Source organism: Berkeleyomyces rouxiae, assembly GCF_048999995.1.
Source record: "Berkeleyomyces rouxiae strain 22BRR77 chromosome Unknown BrBRR77_ptg000008l, whole genome shotgun sequence".
NCBI lineage: Eukaryota > Fungi > Ascomycota > Sordariomycetes > Microascales > Ceratocystidaceae > Berkeleyomyces > Berkeleyomyces rouxiae.
Genome location: NW_027396498.1, coordinates 1,308,208 through 1,324,998, shown reverse-complemented (window position 1 = coordinate 1,324,998; position 16,791 = coordinate 1,308,208). Strand labels below are relative to the sequence as shown.

Sequence of the window (16,791 nt, the reverse complement as noted above, 5' to 3'; positions counted from 1 at the left end):
ATGGCGTGGAAGTATCTCAGTATCACCGAGCCACACTTGGTGTATATCCTGCTCGGGGCCTTCACCTCCCTGTTCATGCTGTGCTCGTCCTTTATTAAGGAGAGACTGTACATTGGTGAGGCTACCGTAGCCACCATTTTCGGCGTCATTTTCGGCCCGCATTGTGCCAATCTAATCAATCCAATCGAATGGGGCAATGTTGATATCGTCACCATTGAGTTCTCGCGCATTGTCCTGGTCGTCCAGTGCTTTGCCGTCGGTGTCGAACTGCCCAAATACTACATGGAGAAGCACTGGCGCTCCGTCGTTGTTCTTCTGCTTCCCGTTATGACCTGGGGCTGGATGGTGACGTCACTGTTTGTGTGGTGGATGGTGCCCACCCTGAACTGGCTTGAAAGTCTGGTTGTCGCTGCCTGTGTCACCGCCACTGATCCCGTCCTGGCCTCGTCCGTTGTTGGTAAGGGCAAGTTTGCCCGCCGTGTCCCCAAGCATCTGAGAGATTTGCTTTCTGCCGAGTCCGGCTGCAACGACGGCATGGCTTTCCCCTTTCTCTACTTGGCTGTCTGGCTCATCCTGGAGCACAAGGAGAGCGGTCCCGTCACCTTCCACTGGTTCGTCCTGACCATTCTCTACGGCTGCGTCTTTGGTGCCTTCTACGGCTTCATGGTTGGTTACATTAGCCGTCGCGGTATCCGCCTGGCCGAAAAGTACGACCTCATTGACCGTGAGAGTTTCCTGGTCTTCTACTTTGTCTTGGCTCTGTTCTGCGCCGGTTCCGGAAGTTTGCTGGGCCTGGACGACCTGCTTGTTGGCTTCGCTGCCGGTGTTGGTTTCTCCAACGACGGTTGGTTCAGTCAAAAGACCGAAGAGTCCAGTGTGTCCAACGTCATCGATCTGCTGCTCAACTTGACCTACTTTGTCTACCTTGGTACTGTCATCCCCTGGCAACAGTTCAACGATTCTGCCATTGGCCTTTCTGCCTGGCGCCTGGTGGTGATTGCAATTCTGGTTATCCTGTTCCGCCGAATCCCCATCATGCTCCTCATGAAACCCTTTATACCAGACATAAAAACATGGCGCGAGGCTCTCTTCGCCGGCCACTTTGGTCCTATTGGTGTCGGCGCTATTTTTGTTGCCATGCTGGCTCGCGCCGAGATGGAGGCTGAAGACACTGTCCCCACCTCAGAGCTGCCGCCGCCTGGCTCCCCGCACTACAACTTGGTCGTTTTGGTGTGGCCCATTGTCACTTTCCTCGTCATCTCGTCCATTATTGTTCACGGCTCGTCCATCGCCGTCTTCACTCTCGGAAAGCGCATCAACACTCTGACCCTAACCATGTCCTACACCGCTGCTCCCGACGATGGCCCTGCCTGGATGAACCGCCTGCCTCGCATTCTGTCTCAATCCAAGTCTCAGGCTCGCACTGTCGACTCCGACTCCGAGGGCCCTGACTTCCCTCCTGGTGTCATCCCCCCTGCCGGCTTTTCTGGAGCCTTCATTCGCCGCCGCAAGTCAGAGGACGGAAACCGCTCTCGTGCTTCGTCTCGCAACCGGTCGCGCGCCTCTTCCCTCGTGGCTCGTAAGCGCAAGAACAAGAAGCAGTCTGTTGGTGGCCCCATTTCTCAGTCTGCTATTTACCCTCAGCGCCCCCAGGCTGCCGTTGTCCCTACTGATCGCCCGCAAGACTCGCCCGAGAGCTCCTCGGCCACCGATACCACTGCTGTCAACGCTGTCGCAAACTCCCAGACTCTGGATATCCGTCCCAGTCCCGAGAGACGGCCTAGCTCGACTCGTAGCAACAGAAGCAACTATCACATTCACGTTTATGATGAGGGCGACAATTACATTTTTGAGACTGAGGATGGTGAAGTTGTTGGTGTCACCCCCACTCGCACCAGCACTCGCAACGACGACGATAATGAGTCTCTTCGCGGCCGCAGAAGGAACGCCAATGGTCCCGATCTAGAAAAGGGTGAAGCTATCGCACCCAGTCTGCCTCAGATTCCTCAGGAGCCTCTCGGTTGGTCATTTGCCGATATCAAAAAGCGCGTTGCCAATGTCATTCAGAGCGAATCGGAGAAGCGCAAGGGCAAGGGTCTTCAGGAGAAGAAGTCGGAGCCCGCCCGTGCCTACCAATTTGGTAACACCATCATTGTCGAAGACGAAGACGGCGAGGTTATCAAGACCTATGAGCTCCCCTCTGACAAGACTACTGGAAAGGCTACTGGTGCCACTGACAATCTGCTCAAGTACATTGGTCTCGGCAAAGAAAATGAGCAATCTGGAATAACTGGACAGGGTGAAGGCTCTGCCGCTGTTTCCCGCAAAAAGACTATGCCCCAGACTGCTCCCGAAGCCGAGCTCGACGATCGCAACATTCGCTTCACCATTGGTGGTCAAGGTCAGCGCATGACCAAGGAAGGATTCATCCAAGCCATGCGCTCACTAGACACGCGCACTCGGAATGGCGCAATTGAAAGCTCAACGGCCTCGCGTGAGGTCAAGGCTCTAGCCCAGATGCAGCCCATCCCCCAGGATTCCGAGAATGTTACTTTGGATTCTTCCAGACAGAAAACCCGTGCAGTTGAAAGCCAGCCTTCCTCGCAGCCTCAAGCTTCTGCCCGGGCCCAGACACCTCCGCCTCGGTCCCCACCACCCAGCAGCCACGGTTCGAGAAAGGCTCGCGTTGATGAAGACTATGAAATTGATGAGGACTTCCGCGACCAGCAACGGGCCTCTCTTGCCCTCTACGACAACCTGAGCCTGGCTTCTGACGCGAATGAGGATGGCGACGACGACGAAGACGATGGCAGTGATGACGAAGAAGGCCACGAAGAGGAGACTGCTGCCGAGCGCCGCCGCCGCCTTGCCGCTCTGGGAACCATTCACGACGACGACGCAAACGAGCGCCTGCGGTCGTCCCACGGAGCCAGCCCCGTGCAGTCTCGCCCGCTCACTCCCTCGCGCCTCAGCACGCCCATGGGCCGCGTTCCTACGCCGGTTGACAGGGCCGGCACGCCCGTCGGCCGCCTTGCCACTCCCGTCGGCCAGACTGCCACTCCCGCGCGCAACGTGTCGACGCCGTCGGACCAGCTGTCGACGCCCGTCACCGGAACCATGACGCCGTCTGAGCCCGCGTCCCCGCTGCCCGAGGGCGTCGTCGAGGGCGAGGTGCCTACCCGCCGGGGCATTCGGTTTGCCGAGTCTGCGCGCCGGGGATAGATGAGCCTGTGACACGCATGGCAGATGCTTGAAGCCCTTCAAGAGCTGCATGGTATCAAGTCTTTTTTTTTATTTTTCTTCTTTTGCATTTCTCTGTTGTTTTTTTGGGTTTGCGCTCGCGCTTCATTTATACCTCTTAGACTTTCTTTTGCCGTTGTCTTGGTGTTTGGGTCTTCTTTTTTCCTCTTTCCACGGTATATGGGTTGGGCTTTTTTTTCTTTCTTTTTAATCTTGACCTCGGGGTCGAGAGAGGGAAACGAAAAGAAGAAAAAAGGGAGGAGGGGGTTTCTCTCTTTTTGTCTTCACCACTTTTTGCATCATCACCATCATCGCCACCATCATCTTTTTTTTTTCTCGCTGAGCGAAATCGCACGATCCGCTGTGACATTGGTGTGGCTTTGTCTTATTTTTTGCCCGCCATGTACAGTCGTGCTATTTTGTACATTTTCTTTTTTCTTTTTCTCCTTGTTTTTTTCTCTCACTCAACTTTACATAAACTATCCTGTCCATTTTTGTATATTTTATTTCAACTAGTTACACATTTTTCCAATTACTCTTTTGTCTTATTTGCGCCGTGACATGAGCTTGTGGTGAGGTGAATCTGAAGCCTGAAATTTGTACATCTACGAGACACTTGGAGGTGGATAAGATAAGGACCAAGGGGTGGCGTGTCAACCCTAGAGATTTATGCTCAACCCTAGTGTTTGATCAACCACCTTAGTACAGACAAAACAACGCTACATTTCAGCCTTTCTAGATGACGATGGAAACGTCGCAGGCAGTCCCCTGTCTCTGTTCGTCTTGTTTTTTGCCTCTTGGAGTTTCAACAGAGCAGAGTCCCAGACAAGACACACCACACACACACAGACCGCTCCGAAGCGTAGGAATCGAATCAGCTCTTCTGCTTCTTCAGCTGTGCGTCCAAGGCGGAGAGGACAGACACGCATTTCCCTAGCGTGTTCCTCAAGCTATTGAAACGTCGATACTTATCTGAACAAAAAAAAAAAGGACGCGATGTTTGGTGATCATGCAACGCAAGGGTCTGTTCGCCGCCGCGTCAGAGCGGAATTTTGAGTGGATGGAAAGCGGTGAGTGAAATAGGGCGAGGAAGGTCATGGGGGGCGATGGGTGTAGGTAGTTTGTTATTACAAGTCACTAAAAGACAGAGATGTGTGATGCGACGCAGAGGGAGGCTGCGGATGCGTAGCTTGCTCGACCGCTTTTCGTCTGCGTGGTGAGGCGAAGCTGCGCTCGGAGGCCAAGCCGCAGAAGCAGAAGCAGAAGCATAAGCACCGACTACACATGTATGTATGTACATACATATATACATACAGAGACACACACATACGACCGACACTCCGCGGACCACTTGCGCGTGTCGCACGAGCGCCGGCCTGGCCGTCTGGCGGCGCGTGCCTGGCTCTAGGTGCGAGCTACTGACGCGCACGAGGCGGCGGGGCTCCTTTAAATGGCAGCATTGTCGCGACAACGGCGAGGCCACGAACCACGGGAAGAGAGGGAGGCTTTGAAGCGGGAGAAGCTTTGTCTTTGGGTGGGGTTTGTTTTTGTCTTTTTTTACGTGTGTGCAAGTGGGATGGAATATAAACGCCTCAGATGTTCGTGGCCTCTCACGACGCCTTTTGGAGCTGCGGTCCGTGGCACGATTTCCTGTTCTTTTTCTTGCCAAGGATACAAGAGCCGGTGGGATGAGAGGAAAAGAAAAGAAGCAAAAAGGTATGTAAGAACTAGAGCGAGGGAGTTGTGGTTGACAGGGAGGCAAGGGGGGGCAGACCACCATGGAACTCTCAGACAAAACAGACACGCCAGGCGGTAGTCCAGGCAAAAGCAAAGGCTTGGCTTTCTGCTCCTGTCCAGGCATTTGCTCGTGCAAATCTAGACGGGGTTGTGGTTGTTGTTATGGCCGCGAGAAGTCGAGAGCTGGGGAGCGGGGGATCCAAAGGCCCCGGACAAGACCATCCGAGCAAGCAACTGGAGAAGCAGGATGCGATCAAAGGTCTAGCCTAGGCTGAGCAGAGAGGCGGGAGGCAGACTGCAGCAGGAAACCAAACATGAGGAGAGCACGAGGACCTGGGCCTTCCCTGTGTGTCGTGTCTATCCCCCCCTCCTCCTCCTCCCCCCCATGGGCCTGCAACTGTGGCTTGGCTGACACCTTCAGAATGCCAGCGTAAATGAGATGACGACAGCTGGCAAAGGACAGTGGACAAGGACACCGGCAGCGACGATCTTGGATGGGGGAGGGGGGCCCTTGAACGAGTGCAACGTAGATACAAAGGGAGCTTGTAAATACGTTGTTCTTTTCCTTCTTCACCAGGTCAGAGGCTCGGCTGGATCAGAAAGTCTCTGTCAGAGCCAGAGTCAAAGTCTCAAAGTCTAGATTGGCGTCAAAAGCTAAAATCACCTGTCGTCGCTGGGTAGCAGTATCTAGCTACAAGACGCCTCCCCCCCCTTCCTTCCATCGAAGGTTCTGAAACGTCTGGACGGGGAGACCGCGGTGGATCACCTTCCCCACCATCTTGTGATTACCACAACTATGCAAAGAACGAGGGTTTTCATCTGTTGCTTTTAATCTTGTTACACGGGTGGGGGGAAAGGGAAAGGAGGGAGAGGGGAAGAGACAAGAGCAGGAAGACGACGACAGCAAATATGAGATGAGACAGAGGCTAGACACAGGCCACAAAGCGGAGGCAAAAAGCCCCAAAAAAAAAAAAAAGAGACAGTGAGCAAACAGAAGCCGGGGAAAGGGAGACTCCAAAAAGAAAAAGAAAAAAAAAAGAAAAAAAGAAAACACTGCCGAATATCGCTTCTTCGGCTCTAGTCCATGACCTCACTCCATCAAAGTCCTTTGCCGCACCTGCCTCCTTTTGCTCGACGGCTAGTCCAGCAATTACGACGCTTGCAAGCCTTCCATTTTATTCCACAACGCATCTAGCGGCCCTTTCTTTCTCTAGCAATTACCACCAACTATTTTGCGCCTACTTAAAAAAAAACACGTCTTTCTCTCTCTAGCGCATGCACATTTGAAATGAAGCATGAACCCGGCCGGGCCTCGGAGATATTGCGTATTACGGCAACTACCTCAAAAGGCTCTGTGTTGGGTTGAACCCTTGTTTCTCTCATTCTTTTTTTTTCTTCGTAGAAGCCCAGGCTCTTGCCCTTTTTTTCCTTTCCCCCACCACAACTCGCCTGCGCTTTGCCGCTTCAAACCACACAGGCCCCACCTTCTTCTAGAATAAGCCCGTCTAAAATTGGGGGACCCATCGCTGTACCCGTGTAGCCACATACAAGTTATTCGTTTTTTCTTTTCCCTCTTTTTTCTTGCACCATACGCATCGTGGCTCTTCTTTCTTTTTTTGTCCCCGCAAATATCCGGCCATCACCAAAAAAGAACCACAACCACCACCAAAATCTTCCTCCCCCCCGCCATTATTTCTGCCTCTCTTCGACGCCAGAACACAGCGCCTCCTCGTCTTCTATTTTCATCCAAGGCAACTGCCACATGTGACTCGAGTTCTTGCCATCTACGCAACAAACAGAAGAAAAAAGAAGAAAACGCCCCCCTTGTTCCCTGTTCTACGACGCCCCCCCTCCTCTCTGTATCTTAGATCCACGCCCCCCTCCAAACCTCCTCAACCTCTCGTCTCAGAGCTCCCCGGACAAGGCTTCGTCGTTTTGTTGTTGCTGGTCATTGCTTTGTTTGGACTCGCCAGGTCTTTTTTGCTCCTCTGGCTCTTCCTCTTCTTGGCTCTGTTTGCCCTTGGACTGCTTGTTTGATCTGCCGAGGCCTCGACCGTGAAACAATCCCGTGCCACTTCTTCTTTTTTCCTTCTTCTCTTCTTCTTCCCATTATTCCTCTCGCCGTCTTCTATATAACTCGTCCTCTTCTTCCGCCCACTACCCCGTCTTCCAGCTCTTTCTCTTCTTCTTCTTCACCATGTCTGATCCCACTCCCGCCCAGGAAGAATTCAACCGTCTTGTCTCCAACTCGTCCAAGACCCTCGACCAGCGCCACCCAGAAGACCGCGCCGCCTCGCCCACACCCTCCGACGTCTCTGAAGAAGACGCCTTCCGCGCCTCCCACCTCGCCGCCAACATGCGCTACACCCACTCCTCCTCCGGGCCCTCCGCCTCCGGGCCCCTCCGCCTGCCGCCCGCCTCGTTCGACGCCAACGCCGCCACCGGCGTCAAGGGCGTGATTGCCGACGCCCGCGCCTACCAGGCCGCCAAGCAGAGCAAGCTCAAGAGCGCCATGCGCTCCGCGCGCCACAGCATCTTTGGCGGCGACGCCGCCGCCGCCGCCGGCCTCGGCGGCCTCGGCACCACCTCCACCTGCACCTCGGGCCACGTGCGCCACCGCTCGCGCTCCGCGTCCAAGGGCTCGCGCAGCAGCTCGCGCAGCAGCGCCGCCGCCGCCGCCAGCGACTGGGACGACGAAGACTCGTTTCTGGCCCAGTGGCGCGAGAGCCGCCGCCGCGAGCTCGAGGCCGAGGGCAAGGCGGTGCGCACGCGGCGGACGAGCCCGAGCGTGCGTGTGTACGGCCGCTTTGACGAGGTCGATGCGCTCGGGTACCTGGATGCCATTGAAAAGGTGGCGCGCGACACGACGGTCGTGGTGTTTGTGTATGACCCTGGCGTAAGTCTTTCTTTCCTTATCTCTCTCGTAGATGCTGTGTCGCTAACTCGCTGGGTAATTAGTGTGAAGTCTCGGCCGAAGTCGAGCACGCACTCGTCCCCCTCGTCGCTGCCCACCCGACGACGCGCTTCGTCAAGGTGCACTACGAGGAAGTCGAGTTCGACGCCGCCGCCGTGCCGGCCATCCTCGCGTACCGCAACCAGGGCGACCTTGTCGCGAACCTGACGGGGATTATCGAGATGATGCCCGAGAGCGAGCCGTTTACCAGCATGGCGCTGCAGCAGCTGTTTGTGCAGCATGATGTGCTGCGGTGAGAGAGAGAAGAAGAAAAAAGAAGAAGAGGACCGGACCGGACTGGACTGGACGGACGTCTCGCCGCCGGCCTTGCTTGCCCCTCGCGTTTCTTGCTTCTCGCCTCCTCCGCTCGCTGCCATCTGCATTTTGTTTCTCGCCTTCTGCATCTCGCGCCATGACTGACGACCTTTTCTTTGTGTTTTTTTTTGTTTCATCACACGGCTCTTCTCGCATCACTTGATACACCCTTCTTTTGCTTGCTCATACACTCTGACCCTTATACACTTGATTTATTGGCTCACTGCCTGGCTTTTCTTTCTTATTTCCTTTGTCATATTCCATTTTCTACTGCTTGTTACATATATGCATACCTGGGCGTTTCAGGCTGTTTCTTTTTGTTGTTTCACCTCGGGTTGGAGTTTTATATGAAGTAGATATTGATACTGCAATACATCTTGAAAACTAAATACTTGGGAGACAGTCTTTTCTGGAGGTATCGTGCTGCGTAAACGAAAAAGGAACAACAAAATGAATGGTATATGTGTATAAGTTTTGTTTGGAAGGGTGGGAGAAAGCTTTGTACAGACAAGTTGGCCAGCCGGGAGCAATATCACAGGGGAGGAGAAGAGAAAGAGAAAGAAGGTGCTAGTACAGGCTGTGATGTCGTCCGTGCCGCGCGTGTCTTCAGTGCGCCTGACTTCCCGGCGGCGGCGAATCCAGATCAATGCCCTGGACGAGCGCGCGCGTCTGGGCCGTGGCGCGCATCAAGTTGCCAAAGTACTTTGACGCCATTTCGTTGTCCTTCTTGGTCTTGATGGTGTCCTCGCGCTTGGCGCCCAGCGCCTTGGCGCTCTGCTCCAGCGACACACGCAGGTTGTCGGCCGGGAACCGCAGCACCTTGCGCACGCTCTGTCCAATGCGCACCGAGTTGCTGTGCACGTAGTCGTCGCTGGCCAGCTGCGCCGAGATTTTGTCAGCGAGCCGGCGCGGCAGCGACTTGGGGATCTGCCGGAAGACATAGGTGGCGACGCCCAGGGCTGCAGAGAGAGAGAGAGGGAGAGAATGTTAGCGATGGATTCACTGTGTGACAGATAGAGAAAAGGATGGTGAAAAGTATAGGGGGAGCTCACCTGCTACTACAACAGCCGGCACAACCAGCTTCTTCATGTTGTTCACGCCCAGCAGCCGCACTGCCGTCATGGCCGAGTCCATCCACGAGTTGATGCCGAGCGCGCGGGATCCCACGGCCGTAGCAACCGTCAAGGCCATGCCGGTACCCGCAAACTTTTCCTGGTTCTGCATCAGCGTGGACATGTCGACAAAGTCCCAGACCTCGGTGGTGACGTCGACCTGGCGCGCAGCCACGTCGCGGCGGCGGCTAAACATGACGTCGGGCCGGAAGTTGAGGGCCTTGTACTCGTCGCCCAGCTGCGCCACGCCCAGCTGCTTGATGCTGTCGACGCCGACGACGGTGCGCTGCTTGGCGTAGTCTTCGCAGTCGTGCACGGCGTCCGACACGTGCTCGAGCATGGCGGCCTTGAGCTCTTCGGCAAAGGCAAACACGCCAAAGATGCCGGGGTACTCGATGCCGTGCGTCGTCTCGCCCGAGCTGACAATGGCCTCGTTGAGCGTGGCGCGCGTCGTGTCGTACACGTCGCGGCACGTTTCTTCAATCTTGCTGTCGACCGACTCGCTGACCTCGGTTGTTGCGCGCCGGCTGGCCTCGACCTGCGGTTCCAGGTCCAGCAGCTCTTTCTTGACACGCTGGAGCTCGGTGCTGGCAACTTCGTGGTTGGCGTTGGCCAGAGAGTTGAGATCGTTGAGGATGTTGAGCAGGTACTTGCGGGCTGGCGCCAGCTTGGACTTGGCTCGCTTCTCGAGTACAAAGCGGCGGAGCGACTGCTCCAGGTTCTGGAAATCACGCAGGTTGTCAGCCATCTTGGGGTCACTGGGACCCTCGTCTCCGCCGTCGTCGCCGCCGCCGGGGCCGCCGCCGGGAGGCGTCATGGGGATGGCATTGCTGGAGACAAAGTGCACCAGCTCCTTGGATTCGTTGTATGTGTCTGGACTGAGACTGTTGACTTGCTTCAAAATAGTCTGCTCGCAGCGCTTCTTGTCGCGGATGACGTCAAACCCGTTGACCACCATGAACATGTATGCTTTTTCAGCAGCAGCCGTGGTAATGAACTCCTGGGCCGTCATGGTAAAGTGGTTGGCAGCCGAGACAACAAACACGACCACGTCAATCTCCTCTTGGCGGGCAAACACGGCAGTGGTCTTGGTAGTGTCCGAGTTCAGGCCGGGGGCATCAATCAAGGCAATGTCCACCACGCCGTTGTTGAGCAGCGACTCGTCAATGGTGCGCACGTCCTTGACAAAGACCTTGCACTGCAGGTAGTGCGTGTTGTCAATTACCAGGTCTTCGAGGTCGCTCAGCTGGTACACGTCGTATGTGGTTTCGTCGTTGCGGTTGTAGACGGTGTTGTGGTGCACGGCGTGGACCTCCTCGATGTTGGCGTTTTCGCGGGCGTCCAGGACTTCGCAGAACATGGACGTGCACGGCTGCTGGTCTTCGGGCAGAATCTTGCGGCGCAAAAGGGCGTTGCAAAAGGTGGACTTGCCGGCGTTGAGGTCTCCGGTGATGAGCACCTTGCTGGAAGTGTCCTCGATGCGGTCTCGGAGAGCATAGAGATGCTTGATGCTGGAGGCAATCTTGCCGTCCAGGAGCGAAGCAATAGACGTCTTTTCCAGCGAGTGGACCAGTTCGGTCTGATTCATGTCGCTGGAGCCGCCCAGCTTGAGATCCAGCTTCAAGACGGAAAACTCCTGGGCAATCTGTGGCGACACAAGGCGCGGGGAGGCGTCGGAGGCGGAGGCGGAGGCGTCGTCTTCGGAGGCTCCGGGGCGAGTCGAGTAGGGGTCGGCCGAGGTTGCTGATCGGCGGAGGCGGTTGAGGGGGGACGGGCTGGCGCTGTGGCTATTTGACCGCATGGCGCTGGAAGCAGACGAGGTAAAGGTGCGGCGCAGCGGGGCGGGCTCCGGGCTGCCCTGGACCAGCGGGTAGTAGGCCGGCCACTGAGAGTTTGTCTCTTGCAGGCCACGCAGCAGATCGACGACGCTGTTGATGGCGCGGCCGAGGGCCACGCGGTGGCGGTTGTACCAGATCTGGTGAATGGCGCCGGCCTGCGAGTGGCCGGAGCCGTGGCCGGAGTGGAAGCTGTTGGAAGCGGGCGGGGCGGCGTGGTTCTGGACGTCCCACGAATCATTGGATGCGATGCTTCCGCCGTAGCCCGAGTCTTCCTCGAGCATCTGCTGCAGGCGGGCGGTGTGTTCGGAGCCGGGGCCGTTGCCGATGGTCATGTATCCCATGGGGTTGGCGGCGGAGGAAGACGACGAGGCAGGCTCTTTGCCCTTGCCCTTGCCCTTGCCCTTGCCGGCGTGGCTGTCGGAAGAGTCGCCGGCGCGGGGGCTGGCGGGGTCTTTGCCCTTTCTCCGGAAGCCGAAGGGATCTTGGGGGTTGCTCATGGTTGCGGGGGGACGGTGGGGGGAGCTCGGAAGTCGGTGTCTGGTTCGGAGGTTTATGGGGGGCCAAGGCTCATAATGGAACAAGCCGAAGCAGATCGCAGGAAGCCGCAAACTGTGCGGGAGATGGTGGCCGGTCCTAGTCGGTTGGGCTGGGAGCTGGAAGCTGAGAGTGGCAGTGACAAGGCTGAAACGGCGTGGCGGCCTTATGACCAGAGCTCGGGCGTTGGTGCTCGGGAGGAATTTTTTTTCAATGGGAGCCAAGGCAGCACAGAATAAGGCAGAGGATTCTTTTGCTGTTCGTGGGAATCTTTTCTTCGCTGTCCATGCAGCAGCGGCAGCAGGTTTTACATGCTTTAAAGTGCAATATGGGAGAAATGAGGAGGGCAGGGAAAAAAAAGAAAAAAAAAGAAAAAAAACCAACAGCCCCTCTTCTGGTGCAAGGACCAACTGAACTATGGATATGAAAGAGTCTGGGGTTAGGGTTGCTGGCATCTTCCGGGTGACCAAGGCATGATTACGTCACAAAGACAAGTACCAGGTACCTCAGTACCGAGTGCCTCTTATCTTATCACCGGCCAAGGCTGCCTCCACCCATTTAACCCTATCTGACCTCTACTTTCACCTCAGCCCAGCTTAGGCCAACTCCGTCCAGAGACTCTCGACACTACCGACCGCCTTTTCCGCCCACGGCTTGCCGGCTCTCCACCTTCTCGAGACTTTATTGTCTGCCGATGACGGCAATTCTCTCACTAGATTTAAACTCTCCTGCTCTCGCTCTTTCTACTATCCCGCCATGAATGTAAGCTTCCCCTCTCCTCCCCATGTCCATCTATTCACTCAGGGATAATGCTAATGCTGCGGCGCCAGGTCCTCGAGTTCATGTTTGGCAAGCGGGTAACGCCGGCCGAGCGGCTGCGCAAGAACCAGCGCGCTATCGACAAGGCCATCCGCGAGCTTGACCAGGTGCGGACGAAGCTCGAGAGACAGGAAAAGACGCTCATTGGGCAGATCAAGCAGAGCGCGAAGCAGGGCCAGATGGGCGCATGCAAGATTCAGGCGAAGGACCTTGTGCGGACGCGAAAGTAAGTGGTTGCCGGCTTTCCCGCGACAAATCCCCAGCTGCTAAACAACTACACTACACTCTAGATACATTGAAAAGTTCTACAACATGCGCAGCCAGCTGCAAAAGATCTCGCTCCGGCTCCAGACGCACCGCACCAACGAACAGATGATGTCGGCCATGAAGGGCGCTACGCAGGCGCTCGGGTCGATGAACCGCAGCATGAACCTGCCGCAGCTGCAGAAGATTGCCATGGAGTTTGAGCGCGAAAACGACATGATGGACCAGCGGCAGGAGTTTATGGACGACGCGCTGGACGATGCCATTGACGTTGACGACGAGGAGGAGAGCGAAGAGGTGGTTGAGCAGGTGCTGGAGGAAATTGGCGTTGACATGTCGGGCCTGCTGGGCGAGACGCCTCAGGGCCTGATGAAGGCGCAGGCGGTGCCAGAGGGCCGGATTGCGCAGGCGGTCGGAAGCGGTGGCGGCGGCGGCGGTGGCGGGGCGGACATGGGCGACCGCGAGGACGACGATTTGCAGTCTCGGCTGGACAGTTTGCGGAAGTGAGAGTCAAAGTATTTGGGCTGTTTGTTTGTTTTATTCAATGTCTACCACCAAGTGAGCGAAGGTGGTTTTAAAAAAAAGAATTAAAAAAAAGAATTAAAAACATAACCCTCGTAGCTGTGACAATACTTAGGGTTACGCAACAGGGGTGTCATCCAACAACAAGTTTATCAGCGGCCCAATAGTCTAGTTGGTTAGGACGTCGGATTCTGATTCCGTAAGCCCAGGTTCGAATCCTGGTTGGGCCTATTTGAGAGTGAGACTTTTCTTTTTGGAGCAGCACCGCTGTGGATGGGTGGACTGTGCGGGCTGTGTTTTTTTTTTCTCTCTCATGTGTTTTAAAGACTTACAAATTTAAAGAAGAAAATTGAAAGACAGATTTCTTTTTTTCTTTTTTTGTAATTCATTTTCATTGAATTTGCGCTTCAAACAAGAGCAAAGGCTTATTTTTTTCTTCTCTTTTTTTTTTTTGACAGGTACAGTGTTCTTTTTTTTCTTTCAAGCTGGCAGGAAACAAGCGTCGCAGTCTCTCCTTTCAGGGAGCTGGCCTGCTACAGCGGGTGTTTGGAGGCAGCGAGAAGAGGCCGGGGGGGGAGAAGCCCAAAGAGCGGAGGCCCGGAGAACAGAGGCCCGGCAAAAAGAGCTCCCGCGCTCCCCGTGGCGGAGCTTCGGCTGCCGCTGCCGCTGCTGATCTGCTGCCGCCGCTGCCGTCATCACCTTTGTCATCGTCATCATCGTCGTCTTTGTCTGGGTCTAGCACACGACGGTCTGTAGTTTTAGCGGCCTTGGGGCAGCCAGTGGGTGGTTTTACAGGGGCGACAGGGGCGACAAGGGCGACAGGGGGAGACAATGGGGCTGTAGTGGGGGATGGAGATGCTACAGTGGAGAGCCCCCCAGCGGAATCCCCTCTAGTGGGGCCTGTTGCAGCTTGCCCTGCAGGAGCTGACAGCACATCTCAGATTCCTTTTGCTTCTTCTGTTTCTTCTGCTTCTGCTTCTGCTTCTGCCCCTCCCTCTGCCATCCGAAACAAAAACAAACACGCGCCGAAACAAGCCTGGGCCTCCACCTCTGCTTCCATCCCCTCTTCTGATCCGCCTCCTCCATCGTCGTCGCTCCCAGCCCAAGCCACTACAGCTACAGCTACAGCTACAGCTACTGCCACTGCCTCCACCGCCGCCCCCCGCCGATACCGAAGACGAAGCTCCATCTCAATTGTGGGCAGCAAGGCCAGCAATCTCTTCCAGTCGGCCCGCAACTCACTGACCACTCTCGGCCAGAGTCAGAGCCCCAAGACCCCGGCCCATCGCAGCAGCTTCAGAGCCCGCCACTTGGTCTCATCGCCGTCGCCCGCTTCTGCGCCTCCGGCCTCGCCCCCGACCACTGCTTCAGCTGCCGCTGCGCTCTCGTCGTCAATCCCGTCGTCGATCCCGCCGCCGTCCTCGCCCACCAGGCCTTCCAACATGAAGGCCCTCTTCTCAAAGCTCGACAATGGCCATGACAAAAATGCCGCGGGCAAGTCACAGATGACCAAGTTCTCCACCTTTAGCGTCGGCGTCTGCGAAGACAGCAACAAGAGGTGTCGCCGGACCATGGAGGACACCCACGCCTATCTCTACGACTTTCTGGACACCCGCCACCAGTCCAAGGACGCAAGCGCAGGCGCTGGCGCTGGCAGCGAGACCCCGACGGCCCAGCAGCCGCCCGTCGACAACGGCTACTTTGCCATCTTTGACGGCCACGCCGGCACGTTTGCCGCCGAGTACTGCGGCAAGAATCTGCACACCATCCTGGCCGACCTGATCCTCAACAACCCCGAGGCGCCGGTGCCCGAAATGCTCGACCAGTCGTTTACGCGCGCCGACACCGAGCTCGAACAGCTGCCGCTCAAGAACAGCGGCTGCACGGCGGCCGTGGCCGTGCTGCGCTGGGAGGACCGCGTGCCGAGTGACAGCTCGCCCACCGGATCGCAAAACATTGTGCCTGCAGCTGCCGAGGCGACCAAGAACGCTGCTGCCGCCGCCGTCGCCGTCGAGGAGTCGGACAAGCAGGCGGCCGGTGCAGATACGAGCACTGCCGGCGGTGAGGCGGCTGGTGATGCTGCTGGTGCAACGTCAGAGGCCATCCACAGCAGGCTCAAGAGCACTGCCAAGCGGCAGCAGGTTCTCTATACGGCCAACGTCGGCGACGCCCGCATTGTGCTGTGTCGCGGCCGGCGGGCGCTGCGGCTCTCGTACGATCACAAGGGCAGCGACGAAAACGAGAGCCGACGCATTACCAGCGCCGGCGGGCTGATGCTCAACAACCGCGTCAACGGCGTGCTGGCGGTGACGCGGGCGCTGGGCGACATCTACATCAAGGACCTGGTCACCGGCCACCCGTACACCACGGAGACGGTCATCCAGCCCGGCACCGACGAGTTTATCATTATTGCGTGCGACGGAGTAAGTACAGAAGCAGCCCGACGCTGGCGCACACGCAGAGTCATGGAGCAACCACAGCTAACCCTTTCTTTCTCCCTGTAGCTCTGGGACGTCTGCTCGGACCAGGAGGCCGTCGACCTGATCCGCGACATTTCGGACGCCAACGATGCGGCGCAGACGCTGGTCGACTACGCGCTGAACCGCTTCAGCACCGACAACCTGACGTGTGTGGTGGTGCGGTTCAAGCCGGCCGAGGCATAGACGGGATGCGACGGAACGGGACAGGACGGGACATTCGGCATGGATTCTTTGTTGGGTTGCTTTTTACGAGTGCATTTTCTTTTCAGTTCAGACAGAAACACATCAAGACTACTTGGTTGCCACGAGCACTACATTTGGGGACCATGGAGCGAGGGTCGATGTATAGGGGGAGGAGGGGGGAAGGGAAGGGCCCTTGGGGAATAGCTCTATCGCGTTGCAATCCAGATCGCCAACTATCGTCTGTTGCCAGGGGTCCCCCGAGGCACGAGCCGCACCAGCGTCCGCCCTCGACGGGAGAAGAGGCGCCAGCACGGCAGCACGGAAGGGATCCGGATCGGCACGCAGGCACTTGGGCACGCGGGCAGCGTACTTCTGTGTTTGGTGGCCAGGTTGCAGGCACTTTGCACCCTGCCTCTTGTTCTCAGCTTTTTGAGTGCGTACATGGCCATGGATTAATTGCAGGGAGCGAGAGAGACAATATCCCAGGGCCCATGTCACAGACAATTAGAGAGAGAGAGAGACGAGACTCCTTTTTTTTTCTTCTTTTTTTTACTCCTTTTTTTTTTTTTTTTTTTTTCTTGTTCCTGTTCTCTTGGCTGTGCCGGTGGTGTGTTTCAAGAAGAAAAGAAAAGACGAAAAAAAAGGCACAGTTCTTGTTACTTGGTGATGTTTTTTTTTTATTCTTTTTTATTCTTTTTTTTTCTTAGACGATAGTTACTCCAGTCTGTCTGCCCCTTCCACCTTCAATCTTCCCTTTGCTGCCTTCCCTCTTTCTCTCTCTCCCCTGTATTCCA

General features: G+C 56.3%; 5 protein-coding genes across 5 annotated transcripts; 4 read left to right on the top strand and 1 right to left on the bottom strand.

The window, feature by feature from the left end:
• On the top strand, window positions 1-3,222 carry BROUX77_006518 (uncharacterized protein; the record flags this gene model as incomplete). Its single annotated transcript, XM_073751512.1, has 1 exon — window positions 1-3,222. One exon carries the CDS (start codon window positions 1-3, stop codon window positions 3,220-3,222), a length of 3,222 nt encoding a protein of 1,073 aa, XP_073603587.1.
• A 3,952-nt stretch (window positions 3,223-7,174) lies between these two features.
• On the top strand, window positions 7,175-8,187 carry BROUX77_006517 (uncharacterized protein; the record flags this gene model as incomplete). The annotated part of the gene is made up of 2 exons (XM_073751511.1): window positions 7,175-7,873; window positions 7,936-8,187. The coding sequence occupies 2 exons, from the start codon at window positions 7,175-7,177 to the stop codon at window positions 8,185-8,187; spliced, it is 951 nt and encodes a 316-aa protein (XP_073603586.1).
• Window positions 8,188-8,851: 664 nt separating this feature from the next.
• Window positions 8,852-11,692, bottom strand: BROUX77_006516 (uncharacterized protein; the record flags this gene model as incomplete). The annotated part of the gene is made up of 2 exons (XM_073751510.1): window positions 8,852-9,204; window positions 9,298-11,692. The coding sequence occupies 2 exons, from the start codon at window positions 11,690-11,692 to the stop codon at window positions 8,852-8,854; spliced, it is 2,748 nt and encodes a 915-aa protein (XP_073603585.1).
• Window positions 11,693-12,538: 846 nt separating this feature from the next.
• On the top strand, window positions 12,539-13,319 carry BROUX77_006515 (uncharacterized protein; the record flags this gene model as incomplete). The annotated part of the gene is made up of 2 exons (XM_073751508.1): window positions 12,539-12,774; window positions 12,839-13,319. The coding sequence occupies 2 exons, from the start codon at window positions 12,539-12,541 to the stop codon at window positions 13,317-13,319; spliced, it is 717 nt and encodes a 238-aa protein (XP_073603584.1).
• A 1,457-nt stretch (window positions 13,320-14,776) lies between these two features.
• Window positions 14,777-15,997, top strand: BROUX77_006514 (uncharacterized protein; the record flags this gene model as incomplete). The annotated part of the gene is made up of 2 exons (XM_073751507.1): window positions 14,777-15,757; window positions 15,839-15,997. The coding sequence occupies 2 exons, from the start codon at window positions 14,777-14,779 to the stop codon at window positions 15,995-15,997; spliced, it is 1,140 nt and encodes a 379-aa protein (XP_073603583.1).
• Window positions 15,998-16,791: the final 794 nt, after the last annotated feature.